At 40.9% G+C, this 19197-nt stretch overlaps 1 protein-coding gene and 1 long non-coding RNA gene across 2 annotated transcripts in view; both read left to right on the top strand.

Moving 5' to 3' along the window:
- The window catches only part of NAMPT (nicotinamide phosphoribosyltransferase), a 39989-nt gene extending 35435 nt beyond the window's left edge, over nt 1–4554 (top strand). Inside the window, 1 exon segment of the mRNA XM_006276629.4 lies at nt 1698–4554. Within this exon segment, the coding sequence (XP_006276691.2) occupies nt 1698–1811 (114 nt within the window). The 3' untranslated portion in view covers nt 1812–4554.
- A 4217-nt stretch (nt 4555–8771) lies between these two features.
- Nucleotides 8772–19197, top strand: LOC132249968 (uncharacterized). The gene is made up of 2 exons (XR_009461516.1): nt 8772–9265; nt 15273–19197. It is a non-coding gene; the product is annotated as an uncharacterized LOC132249968 (long non-coding RNA).

The following is a 19197-nucleotide window of genomic DNA, read 5'->3' as shown; positions in this document are numbered from 1 at the left end:
GATGTGCTGTGAACAGAACCTTTCTTCTGGCCCTCTAAGTAGGGGAGAATGCCTCTAGTCTCCAGCCACGCTAAAATGAGATACAGATCCTATTTGAGTGTTGCAAACTGTAGCTCCACTTGGGAGCAGGTCAAGTGACCTTCCTCTTTCTCTAAGGGTGCCCTAACAGGATATGAAATAACTCTTAGTTTGCACTAGGCCAATCCCAAGAACATACCAAAATTTGACTTTCACTTTATAGTGCTAAACCCTCCCAGAAAGAACTAGTACGATATGGCTTAAATTTTGTTCCCTGTTCTATTGATGTTCCGATGTTAGTATTAAACATTGAAATGCAAGAAGTGATCTCTTACCAGCCAAGGTCCTAGTTCTGCAAACATTTATCTGGCTGCTCACTCTTGCTACATAAATTAAATCCTTCCTGAAGTCAGTAGGACTGTTTGAATATAAAGTTAAACCCCATGCATAAATTTAAGAACACAGCACTGGAGTTTAACTTCCTCCTCATTGCATCCCCAATCCAGTCTTCCTATATGGTCTGCTTCCAATATTCTACGTAGACCACTGCTTCTGGTGTTGCTGTTGCCAAATCTTGTGGGGTGCGTATGGTGGTGATATGGTCAGTAACATGGTAGAAGACAAAGCTATTTCTCGATGAGAGATGATGGTGCACTGGTTGATGTTCATGTAACGGGTGATGGTCGTCTGACTCTTGTACCTGCCCTGACTCTTGTACCTGCCCGTCAATACCACCTGCTACTTTCCTCTTGATGTAAGGGGGCACTATGCCAGATAGTGCATACAGGCAGGTAACGGGGGTGGGTTTTAGGCAGCCTGTTATAATTCTGCATGTATCACTATGTTTCCTGTGACTTGAGCATCCCCAGGTGGTGCAGGCATATTCAGCCACAGAGAAACAGCTAAAGCAGTAGTGCATAGTGTGGTTGGATGTGCTCCCCACTTGGAATTGGCGGGCTTATGCAGAATGTTGTTTTGTGTGTCAGTCTTGGCTTTGGCATTCAATATGTGGTTTTTTTAAGTTAAGTCTATGGTCTAGTGTTACCCCTAAGTAGTTTGGGTGTTTCTGATGTTCGAGACTCTCATCACCACAAGTGACCTTTTAAGTGTCATTCCACATCCCAGTTTCTCAGATAGAAAGCACAGATTTGGGTTTTGTTGCAGTTGGGTTTGAGATTAATTATTTAGGTAATAATTTGACATCAGCACCCTGTCCAGGTTCTTCCCTGTGTCCTCAATTCTCCTGCTATGTGGTAATGAAGAGATCGGCGGCATGGATGCAGCGGTGACATTCGGCAGGAAGTGGTTGATCATTAATGTAGATACTGAATAGAAGTGGGGCAAACTCACTGCCTTGTGATAAGTTGTTCTTTTTGGGAGCTCCATCTACTTTTTCTGGCCACATAGTTCCAGAGTTTTTTAGTTCCACATAGAAGTGCCTGTTCTCCAAGAGGCTACGAATGGTCCGACTTGGATCTAAGTCGGACATCATGAGGTACAGTTTGTGCATCATGATGTGGTGTTGGACAGTACTATATGCAGCAGATAGGCTCCAGCATTTGTTGACCTAACAAATATTTAAACATCTACCAGCATAACTTTGTAAGTGTCTGGCTTGTCTCCTTGAAAGACCATCTGGTTTTTCAGACATGCTAAAATCAAATGGTGTTTTGTTGCAGGATCTCCTTCATACGGTTTTCAAGAATGGAAAGGTTACAAAGTCTTATTCGTTTGATGAAGTAAGACACAATGCCAGACTGAATAACAGTGAACTACAAGGGACACCTCATTAAGTTTCATTCCACGTCTGTGTGTGGTGTGTAACGAGTATGTACTGCATAGCTAATGGGTTTATTGTACAGATCTGTGTGTTTGTGTTTTACGATACATTGCAGCCAAATTATTTGTTGGTTTATGGACATACTGCCCTATTTTTTTGCCAGTCCTCAGAAAAGATGCAATCAGGAAATGGTACTTACGTTGTCAAACATTCAATGCTGAAGTGTGCTTTTTTTTTTAGGGCCCTTTGCCAGTAGTGGTTCAATCTGGTATTGATCTTTTCACAAATGAGACGGAGCTGAGAAACTTTTTTATATATAACAGAATACCACAAAATGGATTTACATAAAATTCTCATGATTGCTTTATGTTTATATTTAACTTGTATTTTTGTACAAACAAGATTATGTAAAATATATTTAAAATTTCAATAATTAAGTCTTTCCAACTTTTCATGATTTTTATGAGCACAGACTTTCAAGAAAATATTTGGGGGGAGGGGGAATCCATTGCCTCTTGTCCATTAATCAGCAAATAAAACATGGCCTTAAAAATTTGTTGTGACATTGTACCATTTGAAAGTTAAATCAGGACTTGTAGCTTCTTAAGACCCCATAGAACTGCTGACCTCACTGTTTCTTGTAGTTATCTGTATTAATCATTCTCCATTAAGGAAAATTTACTGTTCTTACTAAAAGGTTTAGGTACTACAAACCTATAGGCCTTGCCAGCAAGGTAAGGTATATAAAGGGAATGCCAAATTTGAAAGAATTCTCTTCTGCAACTTACCTTGCCAAGTGTAACTCACTTGGCTTATGCACCTCAATATTTTAAGAGTAATGTTTTTAAGATCTCTCCTCTTCTACTATAAAATATACAGATAAATGTGGAAGTGGTGTATTTTAAAATAATTACACGTCTGGGTTTATTTTTCATACTGTAAGTGACACGACTTTAAAATTAAATACTGGACTGGGTAGTGCACTCTTTTACTTTTTGTATTTCTTCATTCATTTGCCTTTTTGTCAGACTGGATGGGGTATATTGTACAAATGTTTAACTAGTTTTATTCAAGCTGTTTAACAAAAAATTACATGAGCCAAAACTTCTACATGATACCAGACACAACCCTATGTGAGGGTTACGATGCAGAGGGTGACTGATAACTAAAGGTATGAAAGGTACATTTTGGATGACTGCATTTGATAGTGTTCACTCTCTGCAGAAACTAGGTTGCCTACAGGAGAACAAGATTGTCTAATTTTGTATGATGAACTATAGTGAGTGTGCATATGTTTTGACAGTATTGCAAGGTAGCTTTTATGAGGAAGAAAAATGGTTGGTTTTCCTTATGTTAATGAGTGACTATAAATCACTGATTGTTGTACAGATGTTGCATTTTTTTTCTAACACAGTAGCAGATAATCTCACAAGGCAGGATGTCAGAAATATTCTAAACCCTAACCAAAATCAACAAAATGGTATTGCAAACCACTTGTTTCTGTAAAGGATGCTTGAAAAGCCATACTTCGTTTTTCTCACCAAAAAGGGCCACAGAATACTTGTAACAAGTAACAATGTGTTTCCAGGGGGTTTGTAGTAAGACATTTGTGCCCAGTCTTAATTGTTTTGCTTACTAAAAATGATTTTTCCACTCTTACTGTATGTGATCATACGTTTAAGTGATGTATCTAGAAACACTGGCCTTTCACATCAAGGAACTGCCTTCCTGTTGCTGTTTAAACATTTGTTCTTGGTGAAGAAGGATGTATCAAATCCAGAGATATGATTAATAAGTTAAATAGAACAGACTATTTCACTCATTCATTTGATATGTACTAGGAATTTTATGATGTATGGTTTAAAGAAATAAAGTAAAATGCTGCTTTCATTCTGTACCAATAAAGATTTTGATAACTATTGACTACCCATAATTGATATTTTTGTATTTAGGAACTGGGGATAAGCTGTGGAAGCACTGTGTTCTTGTGTACTGCAAGATACATGAGTGATTTGTTTGGTATTATGTCTAGTGTAAGTTTATTTGGAAACTCTCACCTAAACTGTGTATGTCACTATCAGAAACTTGTCCTTTTTTTTTTTTTTTTTTTTTAAATGTTAGTATTTTAAAGCCACCTGGTGCTAGTCAATCCTGAACTCATGCCTCCCAAGTGTTTAGTGTTTGGCAATTAAAACCTAGGCATCAAGGGGTCGATATTGATGTCAAATGTAACTTACTGCAGTGCTTGAATCTTACAATATCCTAATTCTTCCATACAGAAGCAAACAGCATGTTTGGGTTTGCTTTAAATAATTAGATTTTTAGCCATCAATATATTTTAATTATCCTCCATTTCATAATATAGGACAGTATTTGTATTTAAAAATAGGAGTTGGGAGTTTTATGTTAATACTCTAAATAATTTATTTGTAACCAGTATCTAGCATAAGAAATGGATTTTATATGCCTATTTTTTCCTGAGATGTGTGGTTATGAAACTGATGCTAAATCTTTTTATAAGAAGATTCATCTTGAAAGATCTGAGGAGAAAATAGAAAAATATTTATTGTTCTGTTTTGCCAAAATTCAAAAAAGTTTTAAATGGTTTTTCTATAGTTTTACATTCCTCCTTAACCTGTTGAGTGGAGAGTAAACACTCTTCACTGAAATCTTATGTTAAAATAATCTAATGTACTTGGCATCAAATACAAATGTGTAATAAACATGGAAATAAAGTTTTAGTTCTGGTAGTGAAACTTCAATATCCATTTGACTTTGTTTTAAAGCTTAGATGTTGACCTCACATACACACCACTACCTGCAATATACCAGGGTGCAAGTGAGGTGCTACCATAACCCACTCCAGGATAACTGAACCAACCCACTGAACAGTGCATTTATATATTGAACTTGTATTTCAGCACCTTTCTAGGGAAAGAGAAGGGAGTTGCATGCATCACACATTTGTTAATGGGACTTGAGCAAGTCTTTTATAGCACGTCATCCACTGTAGTTGTTTGTATAGGCTGAAATGAAGTGCTTCCAGGCGAGCTTGATATATAGCCACTAGAACACTTGGAACAAAGACTGATGTTGTCCTTTTTATTTATATTTTATACCATTCAAAATCATACGAAAATTCTCTTTAAAATATTAATGTTTCTAAAAAAGCTTTTGTTGGAAGTAAATTTTAACCTAACGGTTTCAGCTTTCAAAGGCCAACCCACGCCCCCTTTGAAATCTGAGCTCTGCTAAGGAACTGAATAGTATGCCTCTCACTTTGCAATGAGCACTGATTCTTCCCCCCGCCTCTGCCCCACACCATAACTGAAAAACTGCTTTGGAGTCATATGCCTGTAAATGGCAAGCCACTGAATGGGTAGGGACAGTGGAACCAGCCAGCCCTAATCACAGTGCTTTTGGCCATAGTGTAATCCAAATGACTGACTTTGGCCTGGCCTGTAGAAGAATAAACACTAATGTGTTGTTGTAACTAGGCATGAAGTTCCAGCTATCTTGGTAAATGTATGGCATAATTAGTGTAAATGTCCAGGTATCTGATTCTGTCAGAGAGCTTTTGTGGGTTAAGTCCTTGTCTGAAAAGACACTAGGGTCAGGTGGTTTATATTGAGCATCTTATACATTAGTTTGTAATTACAGCGTGAGGAAAACTCTAAACTGCAATAATTCTGTATTCAGTTCTAAGATGACTTCAAATTTAATATGACCCCCAATAATTAGATTCTAGACATGAAAAATTAAAAGTTTGCTTTAATTTTGTGTCTAGAATCTAATTATAGGGGGTCAGCCTAAGTTTTGTCAGCCCCCCCCTCCCCCAAACCACCACCCTGCTGTTATGGCAGGGAAACCACCAAGGGAATAGGAAAAGCAGAAGCAAAGAGGCTGGTGGGAGGGAAAAGCAGAGGTAGGGGTAAGAAGGGGGGTGAGGAGTAGGAGGTGAGGAAAGCAGGCATCTCTTGACCCCTCGTCACAACCACCCCACCATTTACCTCTTCCTGCTGCGTTCCCTGCTGATCTGGGCTCAGGTGGAGCTCTAGAAGTTATCTTGCTGCACACTGAAGGAAGCAGCTGTGCTTGGGAGCCCATCTCTGAAGATTTTTCCTTCCCTGCCCTAGTAAGGAGGGATTGTCTCTGGCTGGCTATTGAAGAGATGTTTTGAAGACTTGTCCTTCATTTGACTTATTCAAGAGAAATTTAAGGCTAATGAGAAGGAGGCTTGGAAACTGAGAAACAACTTGCACAACTTCTCTACTGCAGACTCCCACCTGTGCCTCTGGCAAAAATGATCCTCAAGCCTGTGAGTACTTTGGGGAAACATCTGGCCAGTGACCAGCCCAGGTGCAAGGAGGAAGAGAATGTGAGAACTGGCCTGGTTTCTTTGTTTTTCAGAAGTGCATAGCTGGCTGCCCCTACCAGGGAACGATAAGGAGACCATGCGTGAACATGGGGAAAAAGCTGACTGCAGGTCCATAGCCTTTATCGCAGTGAGGTAAGAATTTCTTGAAAAATCTTCTCTTCCAGTTTCACATCCCCTCACTAAACTAACTTGCATAGTACACGTGGTTATTATTTACAGGGCTGACATGCTTTCTGCCTCCTCAGGACTACCTAGACAGTAATCCTTGCTAACATTAGTATTGAGGCTCACTTTCTCTTTAGTTCCATCAGTGTTCATGGGTCCTTATTAATTAATCTAACTTATCAGATGACAGATTTAACATGTAAGAATCCAATCACCTAAAATCTACATAAAGACAGATATCTATCTTCTATAAACAGTGCTACCATAACCCAAATCAACGTTCACAAGTCTTGTGTCCTTTTCTTCCTTTTCAGTCTTCCAATTCCTTTGTTTCTGTCTATGTTAAGCTCTTGTGTTTTGTCATCTCAGTATAATAATTCATCCACTACTTTCCCCTGGAACTCTGCATAATATGAATTTCATTATCTACTAATCCGCTTTCTTTTCTTTTCTTTTAAAATGACATGTATTTGGTACAGACATCTTTATACATTGATTCCTTTATACTCCTTTAATACAGTGTTCTGGTTACTGTAAATGACTCGGTTTCTTTGTGAGGTTACCTGTCCTCAGGATGTGGTGTCCTCCCTGCTAGAACTGTCATGCTTTTTTCACTTCTCCAGTGAAGTCTTTTACACCCAGCCCTCCTAGAGCCTGGAGGTGGGCTTATGAAAGAGGACACCCTTTACAAAGAGAGTGGCATCTGTACAGCGAGGCTTTGCATCTGGGAAGCATAGCAAAGAGTTCTAAGTGACAGCAGTGACCAGTAACTAAAACCCTTTTTAAGGAAGTAACAAAGCTGGAGATGTCGCATGATTCAAATTTACTGTAATTGTAGGGAAGTTTGACAAAACATGATTTTTTTTTTTTCTCTTCTTGCCATCAGAGCAATTAACCTCTTTCTTAGTGACCTTTTAGCATGAGTAGTGCAATTGCTGGACATTGTCTGTTCTCTTTATTTCATAGGAAATGAAGAAGGGCGTTTATCTGTGGCAGAGCAGAGCACTCTTGAAAAATGTTTCTTGCTGGTTTTTGTAGCAATGTGATCCAAAGCAGCTGAAAATAAGCAGCAGTGCAATCAGCAAGAGTTCTCCGAAGCGGCGTGGTTGGTTTGTTTTCATCTGCTGTATTGCTCTTTAGTTTCTGTATTCAAGAGCTATACTTTGAAATATTTCTGTGCAGTTGTAGAAATCTCAGTTTCCCACAGAAAAGAGGTTGGATACTAAATTCTATTTGTCAGGAGGGAAATGTGGGTGTCCAATCTCTTGTCACCTGGGAAGGCAGCATCTCAGTTCCTTTGGGAACTTCTTTTCCTCTCTAACAAAGGGGCAAGAAGGATGTGGGCAATTTTCCTGGTCTATCTTTGGGTCAAATTTGGAAGGGTATGAGTTGATGTAACTTGCACCTGCCAGCTCCTGCTGCATCTTAGGCTCACAAAGGCAGTGTCTAGTATGAGAGCTGCTATGATATCAACACTAAGGCAGCCAGTCTGCTTGGTGTGGACGCCTCTCTGCCCACAGAAAGAATCTTTCCTCCATAATCGACCAGCTCCCGTGAACAGCAGAGCTTTGCCCTGTAACCCCACTAGAGGTTTTGCTGGCATAGCTATGTCAGTGACAGTCTGTGATTTTTGTCACATCATTCAGCTTAGAATGATCGTGGTTCTCAATCTTGTTGGGCTCTAGGCATCCTTCAGAAAATACCAGCCCTTATCTTTTACTTGGTTTTTGACTTTGGAAAAAATAATAGAGCAATTTTTCTGTGGCAGAGAACTCAGAAAGATTACAGCAGGTCAGAATTTTTCTGACACTATGAATTCCTATTTGAAATTTCTGGGTTTATCTGATGAATTGTACAAACATCTTCAGACCTAATATTGCTGATATTGCACCACACCATTAAAAGGATCCCATGGCTTCCCTAGTTGCAGTACCCTGGTTGAGAATCACTGGTTTAGACAATGTAGGTAAGGTCTATGACTTTCTCCAGATTACTAGACTTCCTCGCACTGATTTTCTTGCACCCACTAACTAATATATAAAATTATTTGTGCTCTACACATTAATGGTTTGGGTCCATTAAATCTGAAGGTCTGATTCTCATTTACTCTGTTCCTGGGCTCAGATTAGAAATGTGTTGGTATTTTAACTATTTAACCACCATCACTAAGCATCTTGATCAATTTTTCAGACGAGGCTACTGTAGGCGATCATCTACCTTTATTGCAGCCCTATTTTTTCATAGGGTACAGCGTCAAACTGCAACTCTGCAGAGGTTTAAAGAGTAAAAACAAAAGTTTAAGTAGCTGTAGGAAGTATGACGGCAGGGGAGAAGTTCTATGCTATCAAGAGGGATTTTCTGCTCTCCCATAATCCTGGCATTTACCCTCTGTTTTTGCGGAGGGGGGGGGGGGGGTGTTAAGGAAAAAAAAAAGACTTTAAAAAATATTTTTAAACATACTACATTTACAGTCTTTCTAGCACATACAATTTACCTGGAAAGCTCAACCTTCTCAGTCTTACACATCTAAAACTGGTTGGTTGGTTTTGTTTGTTTTACTTCCATAGTTAAAAACTGTCTCAGTCTTGCACACAGCTGAACAAGCACCTTCTTCAGTAACTGGATTTGGACCTAATCCCACAAGTTTTATGCAGGCACAAAACCTTTAGGCAGAAAGACTGCTTGTATGAGTAAATGCCACTAAACCACTGCAGGGCTAAGCCCCTTCTCCCCTCCCCCTGAAAATGTGCTTACAACATAGTGACCGCTATATGTTACAGAGCCTACTCTTACGAGCTTTGTCTTCAGTGCCTCTTACCTGAACCATGTATGACACCAACTCTGTTCCTACAGAATTTCATTGGTGACTGGTGTGACTAAAGAAAACATGCTGTGTATACTCAAATCCTGACCCATTCTGCACAGTAAGTATTTTAATTATTGAAGATTCTGGAATGGATGTCAGTAGCTTTCCTTTGTTGCAATAGGGCCCTGCCCAAGGGCATGTTAGCACAAAGCCCTGTGGGATGCCAACAGAGATGAGCTGTCCAGGGAGCACAAAGGGTGAGTACGCCGTTTCTAATTCCTCCTGTGAATGTAATCATAATGCTAAGCATTACGTTGAGAGAGAAGCGGAGTGATATACAAAGGTTGTCAAAGAAAAGCTGGCATAGACTTTGAAATGAAGAGAAGTTTATCAAGTATGGATTGGTGGAGGCTTGTCTTCTGTTCTGTAATGTAGTGCTCTCTTCCACCTGACACTTTTTTGCCATTAGTCTCTTAAAACATACTTGTGTCTTTGACACTCCCCTGCCAGACTACTAAATATGATTTTTTCCTTACAAAGAATTTGGAACTCTTTCATGATATACAACAAGATGATGTAGATGATTCTACTTTGTGATGCTTCATATGATACAGGCCAAAAGAAACCATTAGGTCATTAGACTGACCTCCTGTGTATCCCAGGCTGTTAAATTTCACCCAGATATCGGTGTGTACCAATGTATTGAGCTCAACTCAGGAACCAAGCATCTTGATGATGATGATTATTATTATTATTATGGTCCAACTGTTGCTTTTCAGTTGTCAAGAGACTAAACTGTTGTGTACTGCAGGAAGCGAACAGAAAAGAATGAGGTAGTAGTCTATTTAAACAATTACATTTATTTCAAGGCAGAGTCTATCCAACTTGAACTTCTATCTTGCTATGCCTTCTGAACCTCTCTATTCCTGTGATGATTTGGAAAATGTCTGTGTAACTTACAGCTTCTGCTCTAAGATTATGAACTATCTGTACATGTCAGTGATCAGGTGTAGGTGGTCTTGCCTAATGGTTAGGCCATGAGGGAAGGATGGGACCAGAGACTGAGTCAGGGTTTGGGAGCCAAATTACCTGGACTAGAGGGAGATCTGTGGGCAGGGTCTGGGAATCAGATGCTGAGTTACCAAGTACAAGGGACAATCTACAAGCTGAAGTCCAAGAATAGAGCCACTCTGGTGTCAGGACCCAGAAGGCTTGCCAAAGCAGACAGGTCAGAACTGTTAGCTGGCTTGGAGTCTTCTGCTACAGCTGGGACTAAATGGATAGGTGGTGCTCCAGTAGCCAATCAGGAAACCAGCCAGTTAATTAACTGATGAGGCCATGCCTGGAGTACGGTGTCCACTTTTGGGCTCCCTGCTACAGAAAAGATGTGGACGAATTGGAGCGAGTGCAGCAGAAGGCAACAAAAATGGTTAGAAGGCTGAGGCGTGTGACTGCTGAGGAAAAGCTGTGGGAACTGGGTGTATTTAGTTTGGAGAAGAGAAGACTGAGTGGTGATTTAATAGCAGCCTTCAACTACCTGAAAATGGTTCCAAAGAGGATGGAGCTGGACTATTCAGTGGTGGCGGATTACTGAACAAGGAGCAATGGTCTCAAATTGTGGCAAGGAAAGCTAGATATTAGGAAATAAGCAGACAAGGTTCTTTGGGTGAATCCGATATCTTTTATTAGACCAACTTAAATAGCTGGAAAACAATTATTATAATTGTTTTCCAACTATTTAAGTTGGTCTAATAAAAGATATCGGATTCACCCAAAGAACCTTGTCTGCCTAGGTCCTTTAGACCAACATGGCTACAACCTACACCCCTGTAGATATTAGGAAAAACTTTCTTGCAGGAAAGATAGTAAAGCACTGGAACAAGTTACCCGGAGAAGTGGTGGAATCTCCATCCTTAGAGGTTTTTAAGACCCAGCTAGACAAAGTGTTGACTAGGATGATATATTTGGCAGTCCTGCTTTAAGCAGCGGGTTAGACTAAATCAGTGTTTCCCAACCAGTGTGCTGCGGCACAAAAGTGTGTTGTCAGAAATGAACAGGTGTGCCATGGACTTTTGCCCTGACAATGAGCTACACTAAGTATGAGGAGGGGGAATGCCTTAACAGGTGTGCCGTGGAACATTTTTATTAATGTAAGTGTGCCTTGGGCTGGAAAAGGTTGGGAAACACTGGACTAGATGACCTCCTGAGGTCCCTTGCACCCTAATTTTCTATGATTCTGTATGATTCTACCATGCCTTGAGCCATCCTTTTCACCCTTTTTTTTAAATCTTGGAACTATGTTTTCTCTGAATTTTCTCCAGTTTTTCAAGATTTGTCAATAACTAGCAGTAGTTAATTAGTTCCTCCTCAGCTAGCTCCTCTGCAACTCTGAGATAAGCAGGGATCCTGGTTTTCTCTGTTTTAAAAATAGCAAATTCTCTGATTAAAAACCCCCAAATCCATGATTAAAATGAAACACTGCTATATATAGGTAGCAATTGAACACCAATGTTTTGTTGATATATTTACAACGTTAAAGCAATTCAGAAGCCTACCAGTGCCTCAATCACTTTTTAATAAATTCTAAATACCTATAAATTTTGCTATTTGATTTTGGATTTTTTATCATGGAAAATCAGAGCTCCCCTGCCCCCCTTGCTTACCAGGACACAGGTCCAAGCCCCTCGCTCTCCACTTGCAGCCCCCCCCCCGCCCTCAGCCCTGCCGGAGAAGGCCCCCAGATGCCAGAGCTACTGGGCCATGGACCCAGGTCTGCAGCCTCCCCTTCAACATTTCTGTCTTATCTTACACTTGCATCTAGCAATGTACCTATTTGCAACATAAGGTATTTTTGTTCCCAGTATGTTTTTAAAAATTGGCTCAGGTTTTTGACTCATTGCCCATTGGCACCTTTTAGCTTTCATTATCAATCACCTATGTATTTCACTTTCAATTTTTATTCATTGCTATTTCCATTTTTCATCCTCTATATGTTCTTCCTTTCAGTATAAGTTTTATCACCACTTCCACATCTTTTAATCTGGGATGCTTCTTGCCCAGTGTAAGTTTGTTGTGGTGGGGAGCGGAGTGTATGTCTGTGGTTGTGCAGAGTTGTCTTTTGGGACATTCAGTGGGATTTCTTGAACAATTTCTGTTTTTTACTAATGCTCTTCATTTATTGTTCCAATCAGCCATACCAACAATTGCTTTAAGATTTGGAACTTTCTTTTTTTTTTTTAAGTTCCAGATATGTACTAGGGATGTAAATATATTTTAAAAATATTTGTTTAACCTCTAATTCTATCAGTTAAATGATTGATGGATAACAGCAGCTGGGACACAGCTCCTGCTGGGAGGCCTTTGACTGGGGGAGGAGGCAACCTCAGCCAAACACTACAGCTCAGCTGAAGCCCTGGCTGGGAGGGAGGGAGCACCTGTGAACAAGCAGCTAATTGCTTAATTGATGAATTATTCGGTTGCTTGCTGTTTTCCTCATAGCTATGGGTACTAGTCCATCCTCACACACCCACCTTCCCTTCCTCCTTGCTTCTCCTGCCTGCCCTGCTGCCTTCTGATCCCTGCTGGGTCACCACATGTCTTCCCTTTCCCTCCCTTCCCTGCCAGACTGAGCATCCCTGGAGCTAAGGAATAACCAGTAAGCTAACCAGTTATCAATGCACTTGTCAGTTAAATGATTAATCGTTTAACCTTTCACATCCCTAATATGTATGTTACTGATTAGTGCCGTACTCTGCTGTTTGGGTAAAGTACATTTAACCAGATCATTATCAGATGTACCTAGCAACTGCAATTTTTAGGTCAATGATTAGCTCTTCTTTCTCTATCAGAATTAAGTCCAGTATTGGCATTGGGCTTTCTATGTGAAGACATTTTAATTTTTTTATTTTTTTTTTGGAAGTCTGAGGAAATTGTTACCAGTCACAGGAGCTGTCTAGCAAATGTCCCCTAGATTTGAAGCCATTCAGCATAACTACTTTTCTTGAGACAGATACTCAAAGAGCAGTTCATCTTGTTCTTTAGTGAAATGTGGTGGTCTGTTAAAGATGTCCACCCATTACTCTGTCTTTTTAGTTCTGCTATTTAGAACTTTAGTTCTTTAGCAAGCAATGTCCTGCGAGTCTGAATGGTCTGTGACTATAAACAGGTAATAGTCTTGGATGTAAAGTACCACCCATATCTCTCCTCAAACTCTCTCCTGATGGGGGAGGTTGTAACAAGCACACTGTACTAAATAGTTTATAAGATCTGTCTCACCAGCTTTCAGTATTATGAGACTGACTGTATTTTCTCTTGTTTATGAGTATCTTCCACACCTCCTATTTATTACCAAGGCTATTACCACTGGTATATAAGCAACAATATTGCTTTTGAGTCTCTCTAACTGATAAGTAGGATCAACCTTAAGGTTGTCCTGAAGCCCATGCCCACCACAATTTGGAATGTAAAACCCTAAGGTAAACCCTGGCGGCTGTACAAGGTATCTGGGTATGAAATCCATACTGCTCCTGCTGGCCTTGCATCCCTCCCCTTTCTGCTATATGTTTGCACTTAAGCAAGCAGCCTTCGAGCACCAGAAATTTGCCAACAGCAATCCTGTAATGCTCTTCCTAATTCCAGCCCTTCTACACCCCTCTGCCCCTCTTTGCTGCCTCAAGTAAAAACAAGCCCCGAAGTGACCAGAAGTTCTTTGCATGCAGCAGTGAAAATAAGGAAGCAGAAGAGTGAAAAATGCAGGCATTGCATGGAAATTACCAGGGCTGTGGACAGTCACTGACCAGTGAACGCAATGGTGCTAGGCTACTGGGCCTGTGAAGCAAGCAGTGATGGTGGCACCAGATGCAAATCTGATGGGAGCTACAGAACTTTTGGATGAGAAAGACCCCAGTCATGGAGTTACATGCCAAGCTCCCCCTTTGAAGATATACTAGAAAGACAGCTGCTTTGCCAATCAACACAGGTATCATTTGTGCTTTGGAAACCTGCAACTCTGAATTGCTATTTGACAGCTGGCAATCAGTTTCATGGCACAAAATCTTCTGTCGGGGGGCAGGGATCCAAGTATGCAAGGCCATACCCATGTTCTGCTGCACAAACTTTTGCAGGTTTATAATAGAAGGATTTGAAGAAATGGCTTCCTAACGTGTAGTATGACAACAGTCGAGATGCATATCCAGGTTCTGCTTCCCCACAAGCCTCCATCCATACACATTGCTTTTTCACATGAGCAGAAAGGGGTGCATCTCTCCAATTATGAAAGCAAAGTGGATCACGGAGGATGTTTCTCTGGCATTAGCACAGGTGTTCAGGGAAGGTGAGTGAGGCTTATTCTCTTAGGAATATAGGACTTCTGGAGAAGCTGCAAGCAGAGATGCTTTTCTTACATCAGCATGTTGGTAGTGTTGAAATTTCAACTGATATTCACAGGAACTTAGGGTGCTTTTGCTTCCATGACTCTTGAAGCCAGAAACTGGGCATCTGGCCAGCAGCAAAGTGTCCTCTCTCACAAGTCATTCAGGCATTTAAAGGAGGTGCCTCCTGAGGATAACCCAGCCAGAAAAGACAAATGGACATTGATAGATTTAAAGGCTTATCAGACAGGAAAAGATAAATTGGGAACATTTTCAATATCTTTCTCATAAAAAGAGCCATAAGCTATATGAAGGGGGTCAAAATTACTTCAGGGCTGCATGTTTAGACCAGTTCAACAGGTCCCAGTGCAGTGAGTATATGGGCAACTCTTCCAGTGGTATGGAAGATGTCCTACTGCAGTCAGAGAAATGAAGAAGCCCAACCTAGAAATGTGGGGACAGAGTTTAACAAGTACTTAGAGAACTGTAGTAAAAATGTACTGGAGGGCAAGGGTGTTGAGAACAGCTTGAAAGAGAAGAAAGGTGTCTTCTGTTGCTTAGTTCTGCAAATTAATTCAAAGCCAAGCACCTGAAAAAGCAAAAAAAAAAAAAAAAAAAAAAAAAAAAAAAAAAAAAAAAATCTCTACTTCTTCCCACCTCTGAATCCAAGCACAGCAGGTAAGATGCTCATTTTATTGAATATCAATATCAAATTTTAGCCATTTTTTTTAAATGAAATCTTCATGTTTTCCAAAGCAGGAAGCAACTGTGATCACCTGAAACCTGAGAGACTGCTCCTGCCTTCATTTCAAGATAATTTGCATCATCACAGATCCTCACAGGAGGCGAGAGGCTCCATACCAGCTATGAACTGCCTGCCCGGAGGAGTTTTCCATCTATTGGCTCCTTTGTGAAATCCTATGAAATATGAACTTTCATTGCTACTCAAGAGAACTTTTACAATCTTTTCTCCAATGCTTGATGAAGGGTGTTTGTGCCTGAAGGCTTGCCATTAAAGAACTTTTTTTGCAAAAATCTTGTTGGTCTAATAAAAGATAGCAATCAGGACTCATAGTAGAGATGATTTTACCTCTAGACCAATACAGCTATAACCTGGATACAAGATACTTATTTTGCACTCAGACAAGAGAAGCAAGGAACTGTCTTGTATTCATTATGTTTATGCACTTCCTTTACACTTTTATTTGTGGAATCCAAGCCTCGGTTACTCAATTGCTTGAAGGGATTTCTATGCATGTTGGTTTGTCTATTCTAGTTGTGTAAGTTTTGATTTTATATGTTCAGGTACCAATTTTAATGTCTACCTTTATTTTTTTTAAGTTATTGATTTATTTTGCTAGACATTTTCTTAGCCTGCTCTGGCCAAAAAAATATGCATTTGGGGAAAGTTGTAGGATGTTAAGAATATTGTGTTCTCTCTCTCTCTCCCTTTTTTATTTTTATTTTGTTCTGACTGCTAGTTCATGTTGTTAAAATAAGCCAGATTCTTAAACAGGCAGTTCCTTTGATTCCTGCCTGTGCACATTCAATTGCCATTTTAAGAGGGAGCAGGGGGAACAAGGGAAACCATTTCAGGACCATTCAACAAACTGTATAAGGAAAAAAGCATATAGTAATATGGTAATACACATAACCAAAATCCCTTTCTCTTCCTTCAGTTCCACCTCTGGGCTGTTGGTTGTATTTAGCTGGTTTTCTGAGAACTCTCTGCATTTTCCATCCTGCACTTCTCCTTTTGACCAGCTCATGGTTGCTGGCTCTTGTGGATTTTTTCCATCTAGGCATTAGTATATTTTTAGCCACTTGAGGGACAATGATGGGGTGCTGTCCAGGGCTGGGAAGTCCCTTGTTTCCTGCTGGCAGTTCTTTCCCCTTTGCACAGTCTTGCTGCTCATCCTTTTCACACCAGCTTTTATCTATTCTTTGCAACATCCAAATAAATATTCTTATTCCTGTGGTGGTCCTTCTCCTCATCTTGCATTCCCCTTTCTCCTCATAGGTTAACAGAGTCCAGCACTCCTTTTCTAGACCTGGCAGCAGCATGGGACTCACCTGAACTTTCCTTTACCTGGTGCCATAGTCATTGTCAGTGATTCCTCATGGTCTAGGATAATCATTCCCATGGGTCAAGTAAAGGAGTGTAGATAAGTCAGTTGATGTCTAAGAAGGCCAATCCTAAAGCCACAAACTCTCTGGCAGACACCACAGGTGATGGTTAAAGGGGACAGTTAAGCCACAGATTTCTCGGTCTTGTTTCCTTTCCTTCCATTTCTGTCATTTTTTTTCTGCCCCCAGGGCAAGACAGGTTTTCTTCAAAGTAAAATGTACCTTCTCTCTCAAGGCATTGCTATATAGCTGTGTCCCAGGCTAGTTTTTCCCAGTTTCTGGTGTCAGTGCAACACTTCTTAATGTTCACCAGGAGAGGGTGTCCTTGGCACCCACGTGTCCTTTTTCCTTGGCTGAGTTGGGAGTATAGCAGTTGTTCTGGTAAACATACATCAGGCATGAGCACATAATGCCCTGTCCACCACAGCTGATGTTGAGTAATCAATGCTTCCATGCTGGTGGTCTTAGTGTCGGTGAGCACACTGGAATTTATACAATGATCCTCCAACTTTATGCAGAGGTAATGCTGGTGAAGGTTGCCCTGAACAACCTTGTAGGTCAGCCAAGCTTCACAGCGATAGAGAAGAGTTGGGGTTGCCACAGCCTTGTATAATAGGAGTTTGTTTTAGTGCTGGTGTCATGATCATTGAACACACAATGATACAGTTTTCTGAGGGCAGAGCTGGCACCCTAGATCCTATATTGCAGGGGTTCTCAATCCTCAGGCCGTGGCCCACTGCTGGTCTGCGGTACGGTCAGCTGCCAGACTAGAAGTGGCCACAGACCGACAAACCGCAGCCCCCCCCAGAGCCGGGTGGTTTGGCCACGGCTTCCTCCACAGGGCCCACTGTAGGGCAGGGTTTGGCCCACCCAGGGGATGAGGGTATCCTTACCTGTCTTCTGGCCAGAAATTCTGGCCATACTCAGCTGCAACTGCTGGACCCTGGTTTGCCAGCCCATGGCCACTTCTGAGCTGTGGTTTACTGGGCCATGGCATAAAAACTTTGGGAACCCCTGCTATATTGGATCTCCTCATTGATGTTGCCCTTCTTTAAGAGATGGCTGCTGAGGTATACAAAGTGTTCAACGTTCTCCAGCTCCTGTCCATCAGTAAGGATTTTCGCCGTGGGAGTTGACTGGTAGAATAGGCTGCTGAAACTTTGTTTTTCTGACATTAAGAGTCAGTCCTAGGCACTGATATGCTTGAAAGAAGCAGTTAAGGGCTGTTTGTGGGTCCCTCTCTGTATGTGCAATGACAGCACAATCATTGGTATACTGAAGTTCCACAGTTGAGGCTGATGTAACCTTAGTTTCCACATGGGCCTGGGAAAGACTGAAAAGCTTCCCATCCATGTACACGGTGCTGATGCCATGTAACAGATAGCCATGGATGAGCATCTTGATGACCGCAAGGAAGATGGAACACGGAATTGGTTTAATTATGTAGCCCTGCTTGATACTAATTCGAACAGCGAAGGGCTTCATAGCAGAGCCACTGCATAAGATGGAAGCAATCATCTGGTCATCAGATCTTCCATAGAGCTTTATGGTTAACAGAGTTGAATGCTTTCTTCAAATTGATAAATGCCATATACCTTTTCTGGTGTTCTTCTTGGCATTTTTCCTGGATCTCCCAAGCTACAAAAATCATGTCCATGGTGTCTCTTGATGGTCTGAAGCCACATTGAGACTCGTGAAGGATTTCCTAGGCAAGAGGGAGCAGTTGGTTCAGCAGAATTCAAGCTAGGATCTTGCCAGTGATGAAGAGGAGGAGGATACCTTGATAGTTTTTCCACAGTCAGATTTATCTCCCTTTTTAAAAATGGTGACAGTATTGGCATTCCTTGGGTCACTGAAAATTTCCCCAATGTTCCAGATTTTAAGAAACAGTGTGTGGAGTTCGTTGGTCATACCTTCCCCACCTACTTTTGAAGACCTCAGCTGGTATGCATCTGGGTGAGATGCTTTGTTCTTCATCTGTCTTATTGCCTGGTGGACTTTAGATGTTGGTGGAGTGGCAAGTGCTTCCCTTACTGGATGCTGTGGGATAGATTTGATGGTTTCATCAGTCACCTTTGAATCTCGGGTCAGGAGCTTTTGATAGTGTTCTTTCCAGTGGTTTTTGATGGACTTACTGTCTTTGAGTGTACTGCCGTCTTCAGATCTAAGCAGGGTGAGCCTGCAAGAATTTGGTCTGTACACACATTCTTGATTGCACTGAAGAATCTCTGCATGTCATAATTGTCAACAAATTGTTGGATTTCTTTCGCCTTATCTTCCCACCATTTCTTTTTGATTTCTCTAATCTTTCTCTGGACTTTACCTTTAAGCCATCAAAAAGTTCCTTGCTGCTGACTAGATGGTTTTGCCAGTCACAGAAAACTTTTCTCTTCTGCTTTGAGAAGGGCTTTGATCTCAGCATTTTTTTTTTTCATCAAACCAGCCCTGATGGCATTGGGTGATAAAGCCAATGGATTCTGTGCAAGCCTTTTGAATGGTTTCTTTTAGAGCTTGCCAATCTTCCTGAAAATAAATGTTATCATTTTCAATCCTA

This window comes from Alligator mississippiensis, chromosome 4, assembly GCF_030867095.1.
Source record: "Alligator mississippiensis isolate rAllMis1 chromosome 4, rAllMis1, whole genome shotgun sequence".
NCBI classification, from domain to species: domain Eukaryota; kingdom Metazoa; phylum Chordata; order Crocodylia; family Alligatoridae; genus Alligator; species Alligator mississippiensis.
Note: the sequence above shows the minus strand (reverse complement) of the source record. Positions and strands in the feature narration are given on the sequence as shown.